The 22363-nt window shown below is 40.8% G+C and overlaps 1 protein-coding gene across 1 annotated transcript in view; it reads left to right on the top strand.

Moving 5' to 3' along the window:
* Positions 1 to 19488, top strand: part of Grin3a (glutamate ionotropic receptor NMDA type subunit 3A) — a 225287-nt gene extending 205799 nt beyond the window's left edge. Inside the window, exons 7-9 of the mRNA XM_021657702.2 lie at positions 9634 to 9798; positions 11049 to 11125; positions 15540 to 19488. Of these exons, the coding sequence (XP_021513377.2) occupies positions 9634 to 9798; positions 11049 to 11125; positions 15540 to 15876 (579 nt within the window). The 3' untranslated portion in view covers positions 15877 to 19488. The remainder of the gene's footprint in view (positions 1 to 9633; positions 9799 to 11048; positions 11126 to 15539) is intronic.
* Positions 19489 to 22363: the final 2875 nt, after the last annotated feature.

The following is a 22363-nucleotide window of genomic DNA, read 5'->3' as shown; positions in this document are numbered from 1 at the left end:
GAACTCAATTGCTAAGGTATCACTCTAGCCCCTGGACACAGTTTTAAACTTCCTTCCGTGTTCATCTTAGCTTGTGAAACAAGTGACCATGTTTAAATTAAACTGATAATAGCAATATGCTCCAAGGCTGTACACAGTAATAACACACTGTTATGATTCTATATTAATAGATTGGGTCTGGTCTCTAACACGTTACAATTTCCAAGCCAACAGATAGATGCTGTTTTTGAAAGAGAGGGAAAATAGTGGCCTCGGCATAGTCGGTTTATATTTCAAGTCAACCACGCTTTAGAAATGTCATCAAGGTGTAGGAGTGTATCTGGTAGTCTGAGAATTAGACTGGATATTTGGAAATGGGGTGACCCTGGGCTGTGTTCTACCACTGGGCTGTATTCCAGAATCTGAAATCCTTTTCAGGATTACCTAGGCTAGTAAGCCAATGACTATGCTTATAAATATGTCACAACACCTTTAAGTGTTTGCAGTGAAAAATAAAAGTGCATGGATACTGCAGTAAGCTATGTAAATGGGAGGAAACTCTGAGATGGTTCACAGGCTAAGTCTAATCCACAAATGCATTTTTGTTCTTAATAATGGCAGTTTTAAAACATGATTTTGCCAGTAGTTTTTATTTTATTTTATTTTGGTAACTTATTCACTTTATATCCCAAGTGTAACCCCCTCCCTCATCTCCTCCCAACACACCCTCCCTCCTCCTTCCCCCATCCACCTCCTGTAGACCACAGAAAGTTTTTAAAACCCAGCAATTGCTTGGCAGAGTGTTGCATGCCTTTAATCCCAGCATGTAAAGAATCTCTCTCTCTCTCTCTCTCTCTCTCTCTCTCTCTCTCTCTCTCTCCTCTCTTTCTCTCTCTTCAAGGATTTTAAATCAAATTGAAAATTTAGCTTAAAGGAATGCAGGCTATCCTAATATGGAAGTGGCCCTTTACAACATAAACCTCTGAAGTATTGGGACAAAATTGAAAGTCTCAAAGAAAACTTAACATAGTTCCATTCCCTAGCATAGAAACTCAAGATGGACTGAAGAGATCAGCCTTCCCGTACAACACCACTGAATATGAAACATTTTTTCAAAAACAATTGAAATGATAGAAGTATGTAGAAAAGACAAACACACACATGCAATTGCAAACTTCCATGGAATAAAATCCAAAAAAATTAAAAGATACAATAGGAAAATCTAAAGTGAAAAAAACATAAAATGGAAAAAGGTCAACAGCTTTCTAAATTAAGGCTCACGTGCCTGAAATTCATAAAACTATGGAAAATGCAAACATGATTTACACAAAGGGCAGGAAACATATTCCATCATCAAACAAGCTGGACTAGGGGTTCAGGCGGTAGCAGAGTGCTTGCACAGCCCCCATGTGGTCCTGAGTTATGAAACAAGGTTGGCTATGTTGTGAGTAGCTGCAGCTTTGCAGCATCTTGTACCTTGGGTGGCACTGAGACTGGTTTCTGCCACTGTTAAGGGTCATTTCAGATATCGTCAATCACCAAAATAGTCATAACTATTGACCTGATAAGCACACCCATGGCAGAATTCATCACAATGACCTAAAATGATACATTTAAAGAGTATAGATATTATTTTTACTTCAGCAATACTTATCATATATAAAAAAGTACAATTATAAACAACAGTTTAGGACAGTTAAATTATGATTAAAAAGTAACAGATTTAATCCACTGAAGTTATTAATGACTAATTTTTAGAAATAAATATTAGAAGTATTACTTTAGAAAAGACTTGTTTTAAAAATTATACTGTGTACTTGATTACCACTCTGTGTGTAATACACACACACACACACACACACACACACACACACACACACACACGGCAATGATCTTTGTTCAGAAGAGAAAAGAGAGAAATTTTTTTCTGTAGCCCCCTCCTTCATTCCCTCCCAATCCCACTCTCCCTCCCTCATCTCCTCCCAAGCCCGTCTCCAAGACCACTGATAGGGGAGGTCTTCCTTCCCGTCCAACTGACCCCAGCTTATCAGGTCTCATCAGAACTGACTGGATTGTCCTCCTCTGTGGCCTGGTAAGGCTGCTCCCTCCTCAGAGGGAGGTGGTCAAAGAGGCAGCCACTGAGTTCATGTTAGAGACAGTCCCTGTTCCCATTACTAGGGAACCCACTTGGATACTGAGCTTCCATGAGCTACATCTGTACAGGGGTTCTAGGTTATCTCCATGCATGGTCCTTGGTTGGAGTATCAGTCTCAGAAAAGAGCCCTGGGCCCAGATATTTTGGTTCTGTTGCTCTCCTTATGGACAATCTCCCCTTTCTTTCACAAGATTCCCTGCACTCTGCACAAAGCTTGGTTATGAGTCTCAGCATCTGCTTTGATACACTGCTGGGAAGAGTCTTTCAGAGGCCCTCTGTGGTAGGCTCCTGTCCTGTTCCTTGTTTTCTCCTTCTTCCACTGTCCATCCTGTTTGTCTTTCTGAGTAAGGATTGATCATCTTACCTCCTTCTTGCTTGGCTTCTTTAGGTGTACAGATTTTTATAGGTTTGTCCTATATTATATGTCTAGTATCCACATATAAGTGAGTATATAACATGTGTGTCTTTCTGCTTCTGGAATAGCTCACTCAGGATGATCTTTTCTAGATCCCACCATTTGCCTGCAAATTTCATGATTTCCTTGTTTTTAATTGCTGAGTAGTATTCCATTGTGTAAAAGTACCACAATTTCTGTATCCATTCCTAAATGAGAAAACAACAGGGTTGTTTCCAGGTTTTGGCTATTTTGAATAAAGCTGCTACAAGCATGGTTGACCAAATGTCCTGGTTGTGTACTTGAGCATCTTTTGGATATATGCCTAGGAGTGGCATAGCTGGATCTTGAGGAAGCAGTATTCCTAATTGAGAAAGTGCCAGATTGATATCCAAAGTGATTGTAATAGTTTACATTCCCACCAGCAATGGAGGAGGGATCCCCTTTCTCCACATCCTGTCCAGCATGTGTTGTCACTTGAGTTTTTGATCTTAGCTATTCTGATGGGTGTAAGGTGAAATCTCAGGGTCAAAAATGATGTTTGATTTGCATCTCCCTGATGATTAAGGACACTGAGCATTTCTTTAAGTGTTTCTCTGCCATTGTACATTCCTCTACAGAGAATTCTCTGTTTAGCTCTGTTTACCCCATTTTTTAATTGGATTACTTGATTTGTTGCTGTTTAACTTCTTGAGTTCTTTATATATTCTGGAGATTAGCCCTCTGTCAGATATAGGATTGGTGATGATCCTTTCCCAGTCTGTAGGCTATCATTTTGTTCTGACTATAGTGTCCTTTGCTTTACAGAAGCTTTTCAGCTTCATGAGGTCCCATTTATTGATTGTTGCTTTTAGAGCCTTTGCTGTTGGTGTTCTGTTCTGGAAGTTGTGTCCTGTACCAATGAGTTCTAGGGTTTTCCCCACTTTTTCTTCTAACCAATTTAGTGTGTCTGGTTTTATGTTAAGTTCTTTGATCCACCTGGACTTTAAGTTTTGTGCAGGTGATAAATATGGATCTATTTGCATTTTTCTACATGTAGACATCCAGTTGGACCAGCACCATTTGTTGAAGATGCTGTCTTTTTTTTCCATTTTATCGTTTTAGCTGCTTTGTCAAAAATCAAGTATTCATAGGGGTGTGTGTTTATTTCTGGGTCTTCTATTCGATTCCATTGATCCACCATTCTGTTTCTATGCCAGTACCATGGAGTTTTTATTACTATTGCTCTGTAATAAAGCTTGAGATCAGGAATGGAGATACCTCCAGACGATCGTTTGTTGTACAGGATTGTTTTGGCAATTCTGGGTGTTTTGTTTTTCCACATGAAGTTGAGAATTTTTCTTTCAAGGTCTGTAAAGAATTATGTTGGTATTTTGATGGGAACTGCATTGAATCTGTAGATTGCTTTTCGCAGGATGGCCATTTTCACTATGATAATTCTACCGATCCATGAGCACGCGAGATCTTTCCATCTTCTGATAATTTTCTTCTATTTCTTTCTTCAGAGGCTTGAAGTTTTTTTTTTTTTAAACAGGTCTTTCCCTTGCTTGGTTAGAGTCACCCCAAGGTACCCTATGTTATTAGTGGCTATTGTGAAGGGTGTTGTTTCCCTGATTTCTTTCTTAGCCCTTTCGTCTTGAGTATACAGGAGGGCTTCTGATTTTTTTGAGTTAATTTTGTATCCAACCATTTTGCCTAAGTTGTTTATCAGCTGAAGGAGTTCTCTGGTTAAATTTTTGAGGTCGCTCATGTATACTACCATATCATCTGCAAATAGTGATAATTTGACTTCTTCCTTTCCAATTTGTGTCCCCTTGATCTTCTGTAGTTGTCTTATTGCTCTAACTAGGACTTCAAGTACTATGTTGAAGAGATATGTAGAGAGTCAGCAGCCTTGCCTTGTCCCTGATTTCAGTGGGAGTGATTTAAGTTTCTCTCCATTGAGTTTTGCTGTTGACTATATGCTTGCTGTATATTGTCTTTACTATGTTTAGGTAAGTGCCTTATATCCCTGATCCCTCCAAGACTTTAAACATAAACGGGTGTTGGATTTTGTCAAATGGTTTTTCAGCATCTAAGGAGATGATCATGTGGCTTTTCTCCTTCCATTTGTTTATATGGTGGATTACATTGATGGATTTCTGTATATTGAACCACTCCTGCATGCCTTGAATGAAGCCTACTTGGTCGTGGTGGATGATATCTTTGATGTGTTCTTGGATTCGGTTTGCAAGTATTTTATTGAGTACTTTTGCATCAATGTTCATAAGAGAGATAGGTCTGAAGTTCTCTTTTTTGTTGGGTCTTTGTGAGGTTTAGGTATCAAGGTGACTGTGGCTTCATAGAATGAGTTTGGTAATATTCCTTCTGTTTCTATATTTCTTTGAAGGTCTTGTAGAATTCTGCACTGAATCCATCTGGCCCAGGGCTTTTTTTTTTTTTTTTTTTTTGGAAGGGAGACTGTTGATGACTGCTCCAATTTCCTTTGGGGATACAGAACTATTCAGACTTTCTACCTGATCTTGACTTAATTTTGGTAAATGGAATCTATCAAGAAAATTGTCCATTTCCTTTAGATTTTCAAATTGTGTGGCATATGCTTTTGTAATATAACCTAATGATTGTTTGGATTTCCTCAGTTTGTAGTTATGCCCCCCTTTTCATTTCTGACTTTGCTGATTTGGATAGTTTCTCTCTGCCTTTTAGTTAGTTTGGCTAAGGGTTTGTGTATCTTGTTGATTTTCCCAAAGAACCAGCTCTTGATTTCATTGACTCTTTGAATAGTTTCATTTGATTCTAATTTATTGATTTCAGCCCTGAGTTTGATTATTTCCAGCTGTGTGCTCCTCTTAGGTGTGTCTGCTTCTTTTTTCTCAAGGGCTTTCAGTTGGGCCATTAAGTTGCTTATATGAGATGTTTCATATTCTTGAAGGCACTTAGTGCTATGAATTTTCCTCTTAGCACTGCTTTCATTGTGTCCCATAAATTTGGGTATGTTGTGCCTTCATTTCATTGAATGAAAAGAGAAAAATTTAAAGTAACTGTGTAAGGCTAAGCATGGTAGTCATGTCTGTAATCCCAACACTCAGGAGATGGAGACAGGAGGATTTCCATGAGTTCAGTGACAGCTTGAAGTACATAGTGAGTTCCAAGACAACCTAAGCTACAATATGAAACTCTGTCTCAAAGAAGTATTTATTTTATATTAGAAGGATACAGTAAATTCACATTAATTTTGTGGGGTGGTCGAAACAGGGTTTCTTTGTGTAGCCTTGGCTGTCCTGGACTTGCTTTTTAGACCAGGCTAGCCTTGAACTCACAGCAATCCACCTGCCTTTGCCTCTCTGGGCACTGGGATTAAAGGCATGCACCACCACACCTGGCTGTAATCTCAAATTAAACTGCTTATAGCTCCTCAGAGGGAGGTGGGGTCTCATGAGTTCTTCACTTCTCCATGATGGAATGCTGATGAGCTCAGTCTTATACAGGTAACCATCTCTGCCATGCCATGTACAGAAAAAAGTTTGAAAGTACTCCTTCCCATTCTCAGGCCCTTACATCTTTTCCATTTCCCCTTTTGTTGTGTTTCTAGAGGTTTGGAGAGGAAACTATAGATATACCATTTAGGGAGGAGCACTCAACAGTGTTCTCAGCAATTTGATTAACCAGAACACACTATAAACAGAAACTTCCTTGACCAAGGCTAAAAATAAAAAACATAAATATTAAGACAGTTTAACAAAATAGGAACAGTTGATCCCCTCTGAGGGCTTATGATGGCCTGGCCATAGGCTTTGACCAGGCTTACTGTACCAGAAATATTTCTTGTGCAGAAGGCCTCAAATCCAATTAGAAAACAGTTACTTCCATAATGGCCGTGCCATTATTGCATCTATGGGCACATCTTGCCTACCAGATTGGTATTATAGCATTCAGCCTCCAATACTTTCTTTCTCAGTTGCCTGAGTAGCACCTTGTAGACCAATCAAAGCTATCCAGAAGCTTCCAGTTCAGCTTCAATTTGCTTTCTCTATGTCCTGAAACCAAAGAGTGTATTGTATTTGACAACAGGTCATCTGGTTCTTGTAAGCATACAAGAGCACCAACAATAGCCTGTATTGTTTGGAAGACCTCTGGGTTTTACCAACTCAGTTGCCTTACCAACAAGGGTTACATTTTCCAAAAACTCAGAGGGATGTGTCCCACTACTAGCATGGGGATTTCTACTGGCATACACACAGCTGTGCAGAGAATGAGAGGAATGAGGCATGAGGCGGGTGGTTGCTTTGTGGTACAGACAGCCTGTGAATGGCAAAAAGGATCAGTTGCATGGGAGCATCATTAACATGCAAGGTTCAAATGATGAGTGAAATACTTCCATAACATTCCTTGCTGGAGGCTTGGCAATGGCTGTTCCAACTGTCCACTTATGAGTAGGATAGAAAACAGTTTGGGCACCAACAAAATTGGTGATCTTGGTCTCTACATTTTCCTGAAATCATCAATGGTCTAGGCACAAACCACATAATTGATAATTAGTTATCTCTCTTTATCTGGATCTAGTATTCTTAGAAATGTGGTGACCAGAGTTTGCAGATGGTGGCAGCCTTTTCCATTGCTCTTGCAGGCAAACACAAATTATATTCCCATTTAATTCAAAACCACAATTGCATGTCTTAATTATCACAAAAATGTTCTTAGACATCTAGGTGTACATACCTAATGCACAATGTGTGGCATCACAATCCATGAAGGATGGCTGCATAATCTGAAGCATTTAACCTCAGATAGTTATTTATTTACTTACTTTATTATTCATTTTGAATGCCAAAGATTGAGCCTAGGGAGTTATGTATGTTAGGCAAGTGCTTTACAGCTGGGGTGCAGGTACAAAACAAATGCACAGCAAACTTAAAGAGAACATAACTGACCTAGTTTGCTTTTCATTGCTGTGATAAAACAATGACCAAAACCAAATTGGGGCAGGAAAGGGTTTATTTCATATCACCGAGGGAAGTCAGAGCAGATTCAGGCAGGAACAATGGAATAAAGCTACTTACTGATCTGCTTGCTCTCCATGGCTGGCTCAGCTTGCTTTCTTACACAACCCAAGACCATCTGCCTAGTAGTGGACCACCATCATTGATCATTAATCAATAAAATGTCTCCACAGACTTTCCCACAGGCCAATGTGATAGAAGCAATTCCCCAAATGAGGTTTTATTGAGTACCTCTACTTTGTATCAAGTTGACAAAAGCTAACAAGCACAAGGACACAAGGAGGAAAATATTGAATTACAGCTTCAGCCTCACACTAATCACATCAAACATTTGGGTTGATGTTCACAGGCAGGGTAGAGTGGATTTTCAATTCAGATTGAAATTAGAATTTTTGAATAAAAATATTTAGCAACTTGTTATAGAGAATACATAGAATTCAGATAGCAAAGAATACGTGCAAGAGAGGTTCACTTAACAGAAAGCACAGATGTCAACCTGTACCTGCAGCCTGGTTCCCCCACATATTACTGTGTTGAATTTGGGGAAACATTTAATCTCTAGGTCCCTCAAATGTGAAATGGACATAATTAATATAAGATCACAATATGAATATATACATATAGAGTCAGGCATGCCTAAGAAATGTCTGGTTAAAAAATAAACATACAGCTACACAGTAAAACCCTGTCCTGAAAAATGAGAAAATAAAGGAAAAAAAGGAAGGAAGAAAGGAAATAAGGAAGGAAAAGAGGGAGGTAGGGAGGGGGGGGAGGGAGGGAGGGAGGGAAGGAAAAAGGGAGGAAAGGAGGGAAGGAGGGAGAGAAAAAGGGAGGGAGGGTAGAAAGGAAAGGAAGGAAGGAGTAAGATAGATAGATAGATAGATAGATAGATAGATAAGTAGGTAGATAGGAGACAAACAGAACAGAACTGGAAAGATGGCTTAGTGGTTAAGGTTACACTTCCACAGAATGAATCATATTCAATTCCCAGCACCTATGTGGAAGTTAACAACTGTCTTTAACTCCACTCCAGGGGTCCAGCACTCTCTCTGGCTCCCATGGGCATGTGCATGTGTTGTATTGACATACATGCAGGCAGAAGGCAAAATACCCACATACATAAACTAAATAAAACCTTTCTGATAGCCTATAATTGTATAGGAATAAAAGGAGTTTAAATAAAATGATACATAAACCCAAGACAGCTCATTAACTATTGGAATAATATAAGGAAAATGAGGTTTTGTTATACGCAAGAAAACAGAGGGAGAGTCTGTGTGTTTAATGGCAAGGCGACCCGGTGTAAACTACATTTTTTTTCCCTCATCTTGACAGTGCTTTATAAAAAAACTATGGCTCATTTAAAGCTTTTGCTGAACATTTGATGATGTGAATGTTGAAACCCAACAGTTATCCTTGCTGTTTGCTCTGTATCTAGAGTAATAACATATTAAGTACTAGTTATCAATGATAATGGCTCCACCACCCAGGCTTGCTAGTGTGTCAAACAAGAACTTTACATCGTATGTTTCCTTAACTATAAAGCTGTAAAACTCCTCACAAAAAGCCAGGAGGCCAGGTTCCTTTTTCTTCTCCATAGCTGCCTCATTTTGTGGCCTGGTGCAACTTTCTCTACCTCACTGGTGTATTTCCACAACTATTACTCATTTAACTAAAGGGTTCTGACATTCCCTGCCAGATCTCACTTCCACAATTATTCAACTCCTGACCTTTTTTCCTTAAATCTATTCCTTCTCCACTCCTGAAAGAGGTTCTTTCATAGTTATTTAACCATTTCATGTATCCAAGTGTTATACTTCTTTATTTCCCCGCCTTTAAAAAGTGGAAGCATAGCCCAGACCCAAAGCCTTTGTACAACTCACAGGGAGGACACACAGTGAGATCCATGTGTAAACAGCACTACAGGCCTGTGCTCAGCAGCAGCTCTCAGTAACCCTGGGTGAATCCTTCATATTGGAGTATAGTGGTGTTCTCCCAGGGAGGAAAGGTTTCCAGCTAAAGTAACACTGAATCAAAAGGAGCAAATGAGCACTGGGCTCCATGGGTTGTGACACTCAAGGCCTCTCCTGTCTTATCACACACAGACTTTGCAAATGGGCATCAAGCATTTCTCTGGACTCTTCGTGCTGCTGTGCATAGGATTTGGACTCTCCATCTTGACAACCATTGGTGAACACATAGTGTACAGACTGCTCCTCCCACGAATCAAAAATAAGTCCAAACTCCAATATTGGCTGCACACCAGTCAGGTGAGTTCTGCAGGACTCTTGTGCCAATGTTCCTGTACTTAAGAATTCTTGGGGAGGTAAAGACCCAGGGAAGTTTGTCAACTGACAAATAGCAAGGAACCAAGAGAAGGATGGTCAAGCACTCAAGGGTGGAACTCCCTTTATTCCACTAACCCATCTTCCGAATAAATTGAAGAGTCACAGTATCCCTTCCTTTCCTGAAACACAACTGATGCTCATAGAAGACACAATATAACTGTTTTACACCCAGTTTCACTTAACAAAGATCATCTGAAGAGATGATGTGAAAATCTGTTCCCCACAGATTTTTTCCTTGCTAAAGTGAAAGCTAGTAAGAGGGTCCAAGTTCCTATATGCTTTTAGATGGTCTCATTTCCCTGGTCTGTGTTTCTCTGTCAGGAATTCTGAGGCCTGCTTGTGTGAGGCCATGTCTCACAGAAGCAATGTTATCTCTAGTAAGATAGACACCAACACCTAATTTACAAAGATAATTAAAACTATTGACACAGACCACTTGAACACATTTCTCTGCATCTCTCTCCTCGTGAGAAACCACTGTGGACATCTGTGGTGTAGTCAGAGGGTGTGTTGGGATGCCTGGTTTCATCTGACCATGTAAGGTGGATAAGCCACCCCACCTCCACAGTATGGGGTCCCTTTTGCCTCCTGATAGTCCATGATTCACCTCACCTCTTGAAGAGAGGCTAAACATGTTTCTGTTTTTGTCATTCACTCATTCTGTTATTCATTTCCTTGTTCTGTGTTTTTGTTTGTTTTGTTTTTATTTTCTGAACAGATAATATTTTCATACAGTTGGACCCTGTTCTTCATACTTTCTGGGGAGTTGGTGTTCTTGAAATCTGAAGACAAGTGAAGTCTTCTGTTCTATATTAACATAATTAAAGCCTCAGGAAACCTGCTTTCCTTCCTTGTTTTGGTTGCTTTTGATCCAACTCTGACAACCGTACAACCACAGGAGTGGTTGGCTGTCGCTTCTTTGAATCATATTCCATTTCACCATCCTATGCATTGCTTCTTCTTCTAAAATAATAATTTATAATTTAAAGTCCTTGTTACCTTGCACTGTGGAATTGCTGAATGTTGACCTAATTTCACGCATGCCCGAAATTTTGTTTAAAGAAGCCAAGGTTTGTAACTACTAGATAATCTGTGAAATCCCAAGCAGTGTTTTGTCCCCTGAGACACACACACATTGCAAGTGATCTCTATGAATCTTTTCTTCCTACCAGAGGCTACACAGAGCATTAAACACATCATTTGTAGAAGAAAAGCCACCACATTTCAAGACAAAACGTGTGGAAAAGAGGTAAGAAGTCAAAGCAGTCTTTGCCTTTACTAAAATAAAAGTTTAGGCATGTGACAATACCCCTTATTCAAAAGGAACTTGCCTCTAAATAAGTATTCAGACCAAACCTGGACCATCTGCTGATAAACAAAATCCATACAAATACGTGGATTTTCAGCTATAATGAAGGAAAAGAGAAAATAAACATGACTACACACATATGTGTGTGCTGGGATGCACTTATGCACTGCAGAGACTGACACCTGGGTTCAGTCCTGTCTCCAACATTTTACAACACGTTACTTAACGTCTGTGCCTTAGACTCATCTGTGAAAGAGGTAGAAGCTGTATAACTGCCTAGAGTTATAAATAAGATAGTAAGCTGAAATCCTGGAAAGTAAAGCAAATGCCTAATAAATGTAAGCAAGTATCATGTACCAAATGCACAGAACCTTTAACTTGTTGGCAATCTTTTTCACCTGGAATTGCCATCTAGCCATGTTTCAATTCCCCACCTCTCTAGCACTGCTAAAAGTATGTGAAATAGACTAGAGAGATCCCTACTAAGTCCACTTTCTGGCACTCTCCCAACTCCCTAGAAAAGGTCCTCACTAATAGAGTCAAATGTCTCAAAGGTCCACCACAGCTAGCCTGTGGATGGCTGTATCCTCATTAGAGGTGACTGAAGATGTCAGAAGCACTTTGAGTCTGCTGCTTGTTGGCCTCTGCTACAGCTGCCTGAGGTTGCCTTCCTGGATCTCTCACATGCCCAAAGGCCTCAAGTAGGGCACTGGCTCTGCAAATGGGTGGCACATCTTCAACTCAAAGCTGGGATTTCTGGGTAATCTTAAGATCTGACACTAACACCTCTCATTCATAACAGAAGGAAAATGGTATACAACAGGATTCTTGTCTAGCTTGTATCTCCTCTGAGGCTGCAAGCCCCTTCTTTCCGGATTGCATCTAGCTTGTCAGAATCATTTATAATCTCTTTAGGCTCCCTTCCAGTCACAGAATGACTTGTCACCTGGCTGTCAGTATAGCATCCCCTTGTCACAGTGCAAGTCTGCTAGTGAAAAGCTACAGACTAGTCAGATCACAGCTATTCTGTTACCTTAGAGAGATTTTTCTAAAATTCTTTAACCAGAGTAACACAAGAAGACATAGCTATAAAATACTGTTTTACAATTACAAAACATTCTTCCAGGAATAGAAGAAGCCCAGTGACCTTGTCCCTTTGATGGAATTCTTTTGCCTACTTCATCTAAGCTGAGAGCCAAATGTGTCTCTTCACTCACTTATCCACTTTTCTTGCAGGAGCTTCCTACTCTGACAAGGGGCTAAGACAGACTAGGTCTTCATATGTGGCCCAATTAATCTTCAACCTGTCACTAACAGACATGCATTGTGACAGAACATAGAATACTGTTGGGAGTGTTCTATGACTGGAGAGAATTTAAGAGACAATGAAATCTCCCTATAACTCAGAGCTTGCAACCTTCTAAATTCCATGTGTTTGAAGTCTCATAGTTATGGTATCAGTTTTGAATAGTCCAGTGGCATAGTGTTTCAGTCTTACATAACTGCTCCAATGAAGCCTGTTTTGCTCATTTTATTGTGAAATACTTCTCATTCCACTTTGAAGACCAAAGAAGATTTAACCAAACACAACCTAAACATTCCTAAAGCCAACAATATAATACTCATTCCTTCTAATTAGACATCTTATCTATTTAAGCATTTACCACCTTGCATTCATAGGTAGCCCAGAGCCACACATCAACTGTCACAGCAGCGATGCTAGCAACTAGAGTATGTTACAAAGACATCCAGCTTTGTTTATTAGTTTATTATTTTCATACAGATGCTCCAAGATTTGGATAACCAGATTGCCTGTCTCTAAGTATCTGATCACTATAGCTACCTACAAACTCTAATAGAATGGCCAGACAACTCTACTCTTAGTGTTAGCCTACTGTCAGTCATTCTATAGTACTAGAGTTAAGTTTGCCACCCTTCTCTCTTCTCTTGGAAGAATACAATGCAAATGCTCATGCCATTATGACAAGACATTATCCATTATCCATATTTATTGAATAAGTTTAGAGGGATAGGTGAGTGGAAGATTAACATGAGATTGGTAGCTTGGAAAAAGTTCTAGGCCAAAGTACTGTGGCATATTTTAATGCATATCTAACACACAGTTAACACACATTAATGAATATTTTGAGAGAGTTTTTGTATGTAATTTTTTATTTACTCAGGTGTGAAAAGTTAAAAGTTAGAAGAGAACTTCTAACCACATCATCTCTTCTGATTCTAAGGTCAGGTCAGCTGTAGGTAGAATCACTGTAGAACTTTCACCTAGATCATGATCTAGAGTGATCTCTATTAAATCTATGGGATTTCAACAAGAATAACTGTGAGGAATGATGAGAAGGTTTGAAGTACATTTGTGTCAATGCCCTGGGCAGGTTTCAGACAGTGTCTGCTGTGTCACTCCAATACTTAATAAATAGAATGAATTGCTTACTGATCTATGGATCAGTTGGGTTCATGCATATATCTACAGCCAAGTTAGGAAAAGGGGGGGAAAACACTAAGAGATGTCTGATCAATTGTCCTCTATTGGGCCAACTATAAAGCTTGTGGACTCTCTCTTATGTTTGCCACCCATCAACAGGACAATGAGGACTTGTGTTATATCTGCAGAGATTCGAGAATGACAATGTTCAAAGTCATTTGCATAGGCTTGGAACTTCTCAACCTTCCTAGTGCGCAAAACATATAATGAGACCAGAGCCAAGGGTAACAGTATTTGGCTGTAAATAGCAGCAGTTGGGAGATGAAAGCAAAAGAATCACTATCAGTTTGAGACTAATCTGGACTATATAATGATTTCCAGGCCATCCTGGGCTACAGAGTGAGACCTTGTCTCAAAACAAAAAATGTTATGAGACTAAACCTCATAGAGCATGGAAAGGGGCCATGGATTAAAAAGGAATGAAGAATTAAACCACCTCAGTAATCTACTTCTGGGCAAAGAAACACAAAACCATTCTATTAAGTCTGTGTTTTGTTCTCAACCATTTAACTACATCAAGAATTCATTTCCCCTCCCCTCGTCTTTTCCACCCTAGGGCCTCCACCTCTACTTTCTCAGGCAATTAGGAGTCCAGGAATAAAGCTGATTCCGTTTTATGAAAACAAAATACAGGGACTTAATAGGGGTTTCCTATTGTGCTATGCCATGTGGGAAACTGCAAAAGTGGTCATAGCGTTCCTCCTCTTCCTTCTCCTCCAGCGTAGAAGGAATAAGTAGTCACACTGCTTCAACTAAGCTGTCTCACAGTGAGAAACTCTTCTCATTGTATCCAACTGTCAAGGTGTATTTAGAAACTTGCCCAGCTCCCTCCCACACCCACTAATATGTACAGCCATGACTTCATGATGGTGGCAAGTGGTACATACAAGCCTGAAAGAACTGTAAATCTATTTCTAGTCATCATCACCTCCACAAGAATCAAGGGTACCTCTTGACTTTGTTTTTAAGCATCAAACTTGAGCTGTCATTCTCAACCTACATGAAGTCACCCCAGTAATGAGAAACACTTTACTAAAACCTTTATAAATATGCCTTTTATCTCCCCTGAAGCCCAGTATGTCCCAGAAGGGCTAAAAGTCAGCCATAAAGCATTACCAACCAACAATCAAACAACCAACCAGTGCTTAAAGCACTACATCCAAGTGAAGATTTTTCACTCATACTAGGGCTTAATCTCTATAGTCCTATGATGTCTCCAGGCAGTGCTGCTTTGTGAACACTGCCTATAGGTAAGGTATAAAAGTGTACCTAGATGTGAAAAGATGGCTCAGCAGATGATTGTGCTTGTTCTTGCAGGATGAGGACCAGAGTTGAATTCCTAGCACCCAAAGTTAAAGCCCAAGATGACTATATGTGTCTGTAACCCCAGCATTGGTGATTGGGAACAGGCAGATTGGAGAGCTTGTTGGCTTGCCAGCCTAGCTGAAATGATGCCTTAGTGGCCCCTGTCTAAAGCAGTAAGACAGGTGATAGAGGAGAACACAGACTGTCTTGCTGTGGCCTCAACATGTGTTTGTCCTGGCAATGAAGGCACCCACCTACTCATTCCCCCCGCCCGCACACACTTTAAATTATTCATAAGCCAATGCACCATTTCCCATTTCATCAGAAGATATCCAATTCCAATGCCAAAGCAACAGAAGGCTTGAGAAGTCCTTCAATTCAGTTCATGGCTCCTATTGTCCCTATGGTACTCTAAGTAGGCAGTCCACTCATGGCTTGCTGACTTCATTTCTACAAACATAACTAGTTCTCTGCCGCTCACATAGCATATTGAGAAGATGGAGCTGTAAGACAGAAGGGGGACTCTGAATTGTGTCTGTTTCCTAGGTCCAATGTGGGACCCCAGCAGCTCATGGTGTGGAATACTTCCAATCTGAGTCATGACAACCAACGAAAATACATCTTTAGTGATGAGGAAGGACAAAACCAGCTGGGTACTCAGACCCACCAGGACTTCCCTCTTCCTTCAAGAAGAGAGCTCCCTGCCTCACTGACCACCAATGGAAAAGCAGACTCCCTCAATGTAGCCCGGAACTCAGTGATGCAGGAACTCTCCGAGTTGGAGAAGCAGATCCAAGTGATCCGTCAAGAGCTGCAGTTGGCTGTAAGTAGGAAAACAGAGCTGGAGGAGTATCAAAGGACAAACCGGACTTGTGAATCCTAGGCAGTGCCACTGCTCCCCTTTCTCAGCCCCTGGTATTCTGAAGCCCCTGAGGCACTTCATAAAGCTCTTTTGTACTGACTAACAAAGGTGTGGGGTCTGGCAGTGAACTGTGCTGTTCTGCCCTAACACGCAGCAACAGCTTTCCCCACACACAACTCCCCCCCCCCCCATCCCAGGTCTCCAGGGTAGCAATCTTTTCCACAGAAGGAACCTAGAGTTAGTCAGGAGTAAAATCTGTATAAGGGGATTGGTGAGCAGCCAGACAACACTGGCTCCTGTCAACCTTTTCACCTGGTGCCACAATAATATTTCTGGTTTTTAGCCCTTTCTCTGCACTTCAACAAGAGATAAAAACCGTTGCTCATACCTGTGTCTTACTTGGTTGGTTTTTAATATAATTACAAAATGGAATTGTCTAGTATTGCAGATTTGATAAAACTCCCCAATCTAGATTTGATCTTACATTCTGAATGAGCAGGATAGGAGCCAGGAAAACTGGGGCAGAGCAGATACATAAAGAATAAATGGAGTTCAGAATTACCACAGGCGAGGCTTGACTGGCTAAGCTGGCCTGAGCAGCTCTGGTTCTGACCCAATCCTGACTAACATTTAGTAGTTGAGTCACCACTAGGAGAGGAAAAGGGATGCAGAGTGGGAGCAAAGGACAGACAGATCGGGCATTAAGGATTCACTGGGTGCTTTTAAAACAAAGCTCTGGGCCAGAAAGGCAATTTGGCTAAAGAATGTATTGCACTAGACTTCTAATGTAACTAATCATCTCCACCATAGTGTGTGCCTTTTATTAAAAGAAAGAGAAGCAAAGGAAGGCCATGTCCTAGCAAGAACCTGTGCTATCCCTTACTTAATGCCTGTGACAGGGTCTATGAGTTGATATTTCATTAAGGAAAATGTTCCGCATATTACATAGATAAACTGTTCTCAGATCAGTGGTCACCTCTCTTAGCCTAAGGAACCCCAGAAGCAACCAGGGGAGTTGTGAATATCACAAATGTCAAATACTGGGGTCTGCCCTGCTCCATCATCTCCCATCCTTACATTTACTGGTCTCTGATGAACTACGGTAAGTTCTAGACTCTCTGATTATCCTCCTGGGTTTATTTAATGCCCTCAGAGACTGATATAATTACCCTAGCTTCCCCTATGCTTAGGCATCACTTTTCTACTCATACAATTGTTTGGCATGCAGAAAGGGAAGAAACATGAGATCTCTATACTTCCTGTATGCTCCCAAATGTTGGCTAGATAATATCTAAGGCCCTCATCAGAGTGACCATTGCCAAGACTCTAAACCAGAAGTAATGTTGGGAGGGCTCAGAATGCTAACACTAGGCAGCACCCCAGGACATAGCACAGTCCTAAAGTTACTCTCAAAAAACCACTGCTTTGGAAGTTTGGCTACCACTAGGCATGTAATAAAGGAGAGCCTGTCAACTTTTCCTCTTTTTACCTCATCACCAACTATTGGCTAGTTTCCACATCTCCACCCTAACACCAGGGTTCCATTTAGAAGTAGACCTTCTTGTTAATCAGAGCTGCTTCTCCAGTCACTTTACAATAAATGCACAACTCTGTCCCAAGCAGTGCTCAGATCATTAAAAGGGGCTTCAGTCATTCAACAACTCCTACTTTGGGGCACAATGTCTATACTCCACCAAGAGCTGTACAGATCTAGATAAAGATGGCAGTAACGCCCTAAGCTGTAATCAGAAGACCTGAGCAATGAGTTCATAGTGCAGTAAACCTAGGAGGGCAAGAAAGCTTAAGACACATTCAAGAGAAGGCAGGGGCCTGGAATAATAGACTTCAACTTCACAAAATGAACATTTCAATGAGAGGGGGGGAAGCTCTGAAAACAAAGGACAATGTGCTTTGCAATGTCCTCAGCCCTCCTGCACTCTCAGCCTCAGCTGCCTTTGGCAGGTTCCACCCCTTGGCCATTCCGACCCATCTCTAACAGTGTCCTAGGGACTCAGCACTAAGCATCCCTGGATAGCTGTTCAGCCTGAAAGGCTGAGGTATAGTGTACCTCAATTCATATGACAGCCATGCTCTTGTGGTACACGGAAATTTGTTCAACAACTCATATTCCGACTGTACTTGAGAGGCTGGCTATTTAAGGGAACACAGAGGTGAATTCTTTTGTAAAGAATCCTTTTGTAATGAAACCAATTATCCCTTAAACTATCTGTTTTGTAAGTTTGGGTTTTTGTATATCTGGTTTATCTTAAGCTTCTCTACTGAGGCATTCTAAGTAGTGGTGGTCACATGGCAGAGTACCCTGCCCACCCACAGAGCAGAGAAGCAGTGCATGCTCCCAAGAGTAACTGCCACTACTGTGGCCAGGATACAGCAAGCAGCAGCAGGAGTAAAGGCAGACGAACCACTGTCAACACTGCTTAAAATGCTTTCATGTCCGTGGGTAAATAAAACATATAATTGCTTGTGAAGCAGTTTTCATGATAAATAGCAAAATTTTTTAATGGTAGTAATTGAACAGTGTTTTGCAGTTTGTGAAACAGTGTGCTGTGTTTTGTACAAAGATTTCACGAAAGGGAGAGTCCTTCCAAACCTTGGTTCTGCTCCACTTCAGCTCCCTCACCCCTCAGGCTCACAGAAGAAAGTCCAAGGGGCGGGGCTACTGGAATGAGCTAAGGGATGCTCCCTGGCCTCCTGCACTCCCTTGGGAAACCTGGAAGATGGCAAACTGTCCCACACACCAAGCCCACTCTCCAAAGGGGCCTCCCATGGGAAGCACATAAAGCACGATGGGTAAGCTGGTTTGTTTGGATAAGACAGTAAGGGTTCTACAATGTACTTACCACAAGAGGAGAGTGGTCCTCCAACTAATAAAGGCAAGTCACAACAGCTGGGACAGCCAGAGGCAGCCATAGGGACCTAAAACGTCAGGGTCCGTAGTATGCCTGGATTTTCTATTATTCATAAGATTTGCACAAACCCTATATAGGAATGGCTGCTTCCCCTCCATCCCCAAGAAATGGTACGTGAAGCCACACAGAACATAACTGTGTCACTGAGAGAACTCCTCGGTGTTGGGTATGCTAGAGGCTTGGGGCAAAGTTGAGCACCCCTTTGCATGGATCAAGAGAGGAAAAGAAACTACTTTAGAGTCTCTTTTCCTCTCAACTCATATTTGAAAAGGCAAACCAGAAAATCCACTCAGTCTTCAGCAGAAATTGCTTTTCTAGTCATTAAAACCACTTTGCCAGCTATACTGTTTTGTTATGCCTTTTCCCCCACCCAACTCCTGCCACCAAACACATCCAGTCTAGGAATTCCCTCACTCTCTTTCGTTTAGTTGCCAATCATCTTATAAAAATGAAGTGCTTATAAGTATTTCCTTAAGGTCTGTGAAGAGTATTTGCCCTGCGTCTTCATTTCAGTGTGTGTGCAACTGCTCCGCTCCAAGAACTGAAACGCTGTCTTGTGAGCATGACGTGAACAGGCTGTTTTGCTCCAGCCACTTTTCTTGTACAACCATGGGGATGGACTAGATGTCCTCAGGTCTTTTCCATCTTCGGTTTCTATGACTGTGGAATAAATGTTCAGATAGAAACTTCACTTCCAGTTGTGTTGCTGGCATTCTTTGGGGATTCAAACATTGGGAAGACACAAGCCCCTTTCTCATAGGGGACCCACCAATGTAAGACATAGGTGACTTATCCATGTTCCTTTGTCCAGTCCACCGCAGCACAAAGAGAATGCAGAGGCTGGGCAATAGGAAGTAGGAGCATCTTCATATGAGAAAGACATTGCAAAAAAAATAAAAGAGAAGACACTCTTCATAGGTCTCTAAAAACTCTGCCCTAGTTATCTTCCTTTAGTAATTCAACAAGAGTGTCCTAGTTTCCATTCACACATCAATGCTAAAACACAAGAGCAGCGGTAAAGGCAGGTACAGTCTTAGCCTGGGGAGCCTTCTCTCAATTTGACCTTTCCAGGACTTATAAACATTCTGTATTAGACAACACTTATGGGTATTTACAATACGATATGAACATGCGATGAGATTACAATCTTGTGATACTAAATACTCCAGATGTAGTTTACAATGATCAAACACATCTAGTTTGCAGGTGGAAAAAAGTCAGAGAGATTCTGTGACCTCTCCAAGGTCGCATAGCTAACAACAGTAGTAGGAATTAGTGTGCAAACAGCACAATCATAATATAGTACTGTCAGTATTTTGTTCAGTGTCTGCCCCTTGCTCCTCCAATGTCCCTAATCTGTCTTACTCTTGCCTAACAACCAGCTCTACAGATCAGAGGAAAACTGAAATGATAACTACACTTGCACTGGTCCTGCAAACTCAAGACTATAGCCACTCAAGCCTCACAGAAATAGTGTATCTGAATTTGGTCTGCTTCCAAAGTCCTGCTAAGCATTGGTACAAACAGCTTCAAACACTCAGCAACCCTACAGATATGCAAGCAATTTCTGACAATACCAGCAATTTCAGCAGCTTGCAAAGTTGCCTTCATGAATCTTCTAGCCTGACATATTCTCTACATACATTCTTTTAAAATATAACCAAGTCAAATCTCATATAAAGTATGAACTTGCTATAAGCTAATAAAACCGCCAACTTCCCCTAAGACATCCTGCATCATTCATTCATTCCGGGGTACTGGACAAGCTGCTGGAGATAGCAAGATTAACAGGAGTTTCTGATCTCAGGAACCCAAAGGGACAATGTAGTTGTGTACAGTGTACACAATCTAGCAACACAATGTGGTGTGTACTTTGATAAAGGAATGTACATTAGGGCCAGGGAGATGACTTAGTGGGTAACATGACTTTGGTTCATGCATAAGTTCGTATCCTCAAAATTCATGTAAAAGACAGGTGTAGTAGCACCTATCTGTAAACCCAGTGCTCCTATGGCAAGATAGCAGGCAGAGACAGGAGAATCTCTGCAAGCTAATAGGCCAGCTAGCCTTGCAAACACAGGAAAACAAGAGACTTTTGGAAAGCAAGAACTACCATCTGAGGTTGTCCTCTAGCCTCCACACATGTGCAGTGTCACACACACACACACACATTTACCCACAAAAAAAGATTTTTTAATGCACATCAAAGATGTACAGCAGCAAAGATGACACCCTGCTCCACATGTGTACATGTGCAAGTGTGTATGTATATGATGGATACACAGTTGAAGGTGAGAAGCATCTCAAGAAAAACATGTGCACTGTTCCAGATGGGGAAACCATAGCAATCAGGGACCTGGGGGACGTCAAAAACATCAATATAACGAACGTAAGGCATAAGCTTTAAGGAGTAAGAAGCAAAAAGCAGAACCAAGATCATCCTGATAAACTGCACATATCCCTAAATCTATAGGAACCTTATATGAAAGAATCTTAAGCTCAGTAGTGTGTGTGTGTGTGTGTGTGTGTGTGTGTGTACACTGAGAAATGGATCCCTACTACTAATTAAGAGCTAGTTGTTGTTTATACGTTTTTTGCTTATGGAGTGAGTAATGAATAAAATGTTAATTTTCTGATGCCCTGGAATAACTTGAAGAGACATTTAACCAGGACAGGTAGTCTAGTGATGGATACATACATATTACCTGGACCTTAGGAAAAATGTTAGCTGTATTTCAAGACAGAAATTTTTTTTGAGTCAATTCATCATTCTTATTATGTACTCCTGACTTTACCCAAAATGCATTTAAACATCATATTTCAGTGGCATTTATGGCGACTCCACCACTCCACTTAATAAGAGCCTGTGCGTTTGTCAAGTGGGTAGCCAGCCTCCATGGAATATCATCTGCTACCCTTCCTTGTGATTATAACAACAAACAAAGAATGGTTTTGCACACTGCTTGTTTACACATTATTCTGAACACTAAACATTCCTTTTTTTCCCTTACGTCTTTAGTTAGCTACACCTTAATACCAACTCCTGTTTACTTAAAGCCAATTCTTGAGTATTTACATGCTTTCATTCATTAGTCTTTCTGACATATACTCTAATAGTTTCAAATTGCTTTTAAAATCTTTATTTAATACATTATTTTTTTTTGGCCTTTTTGTAATTTTTTTTTTCCAGAGCTGAGGACCGAACCCAGGGCCTTGAGCTTGGTAGGCAAGCGCTCTACCACTGAGCTAAATCCCCAACCCCTACATTATTTTTTTGAATGCTATCTTTTTTCCCTTCCAAATGTAAACTTAGAGTTTGCTCAATCCTGTCTGCTCCTTGATCAGACACATGTCACATTCTAGTGGTCACATAAGGGCTGGTCATTAAGACGTTATTTCTAGTCAAACTCAGGTACAAGCTTGTACCTACAAACTTGTACCTAGTCAAACTACAAGCTCACTGCAAGTAGACAGCTATTTTCATCCACACCTCTCCATATTTATATAATTTTCTAAATCGCCTTCTTCCATCCTCCAAATTTCATTTGTACTCAAGCTACCAAAGTATCCTTCCCTGG

Source organism: Meriones unguiculatus, chromosome 3, assembly GCF_030254825.1.
Source record: "Meriones unguiculatus strain TT.TT164.6M chromosome 3, Bangor_MerUng_6.1, whole genome shotgun sequence".
NCBI classification, from domain to species: Eukaryota; Metazoa; Chordata; class Mammalia; order Rodentia; family Muridae; genus Meriones; species Meriones unguiculatus.
This window is presented reverse-complemented; position numbering and strand designations above follow the sequence as displayed.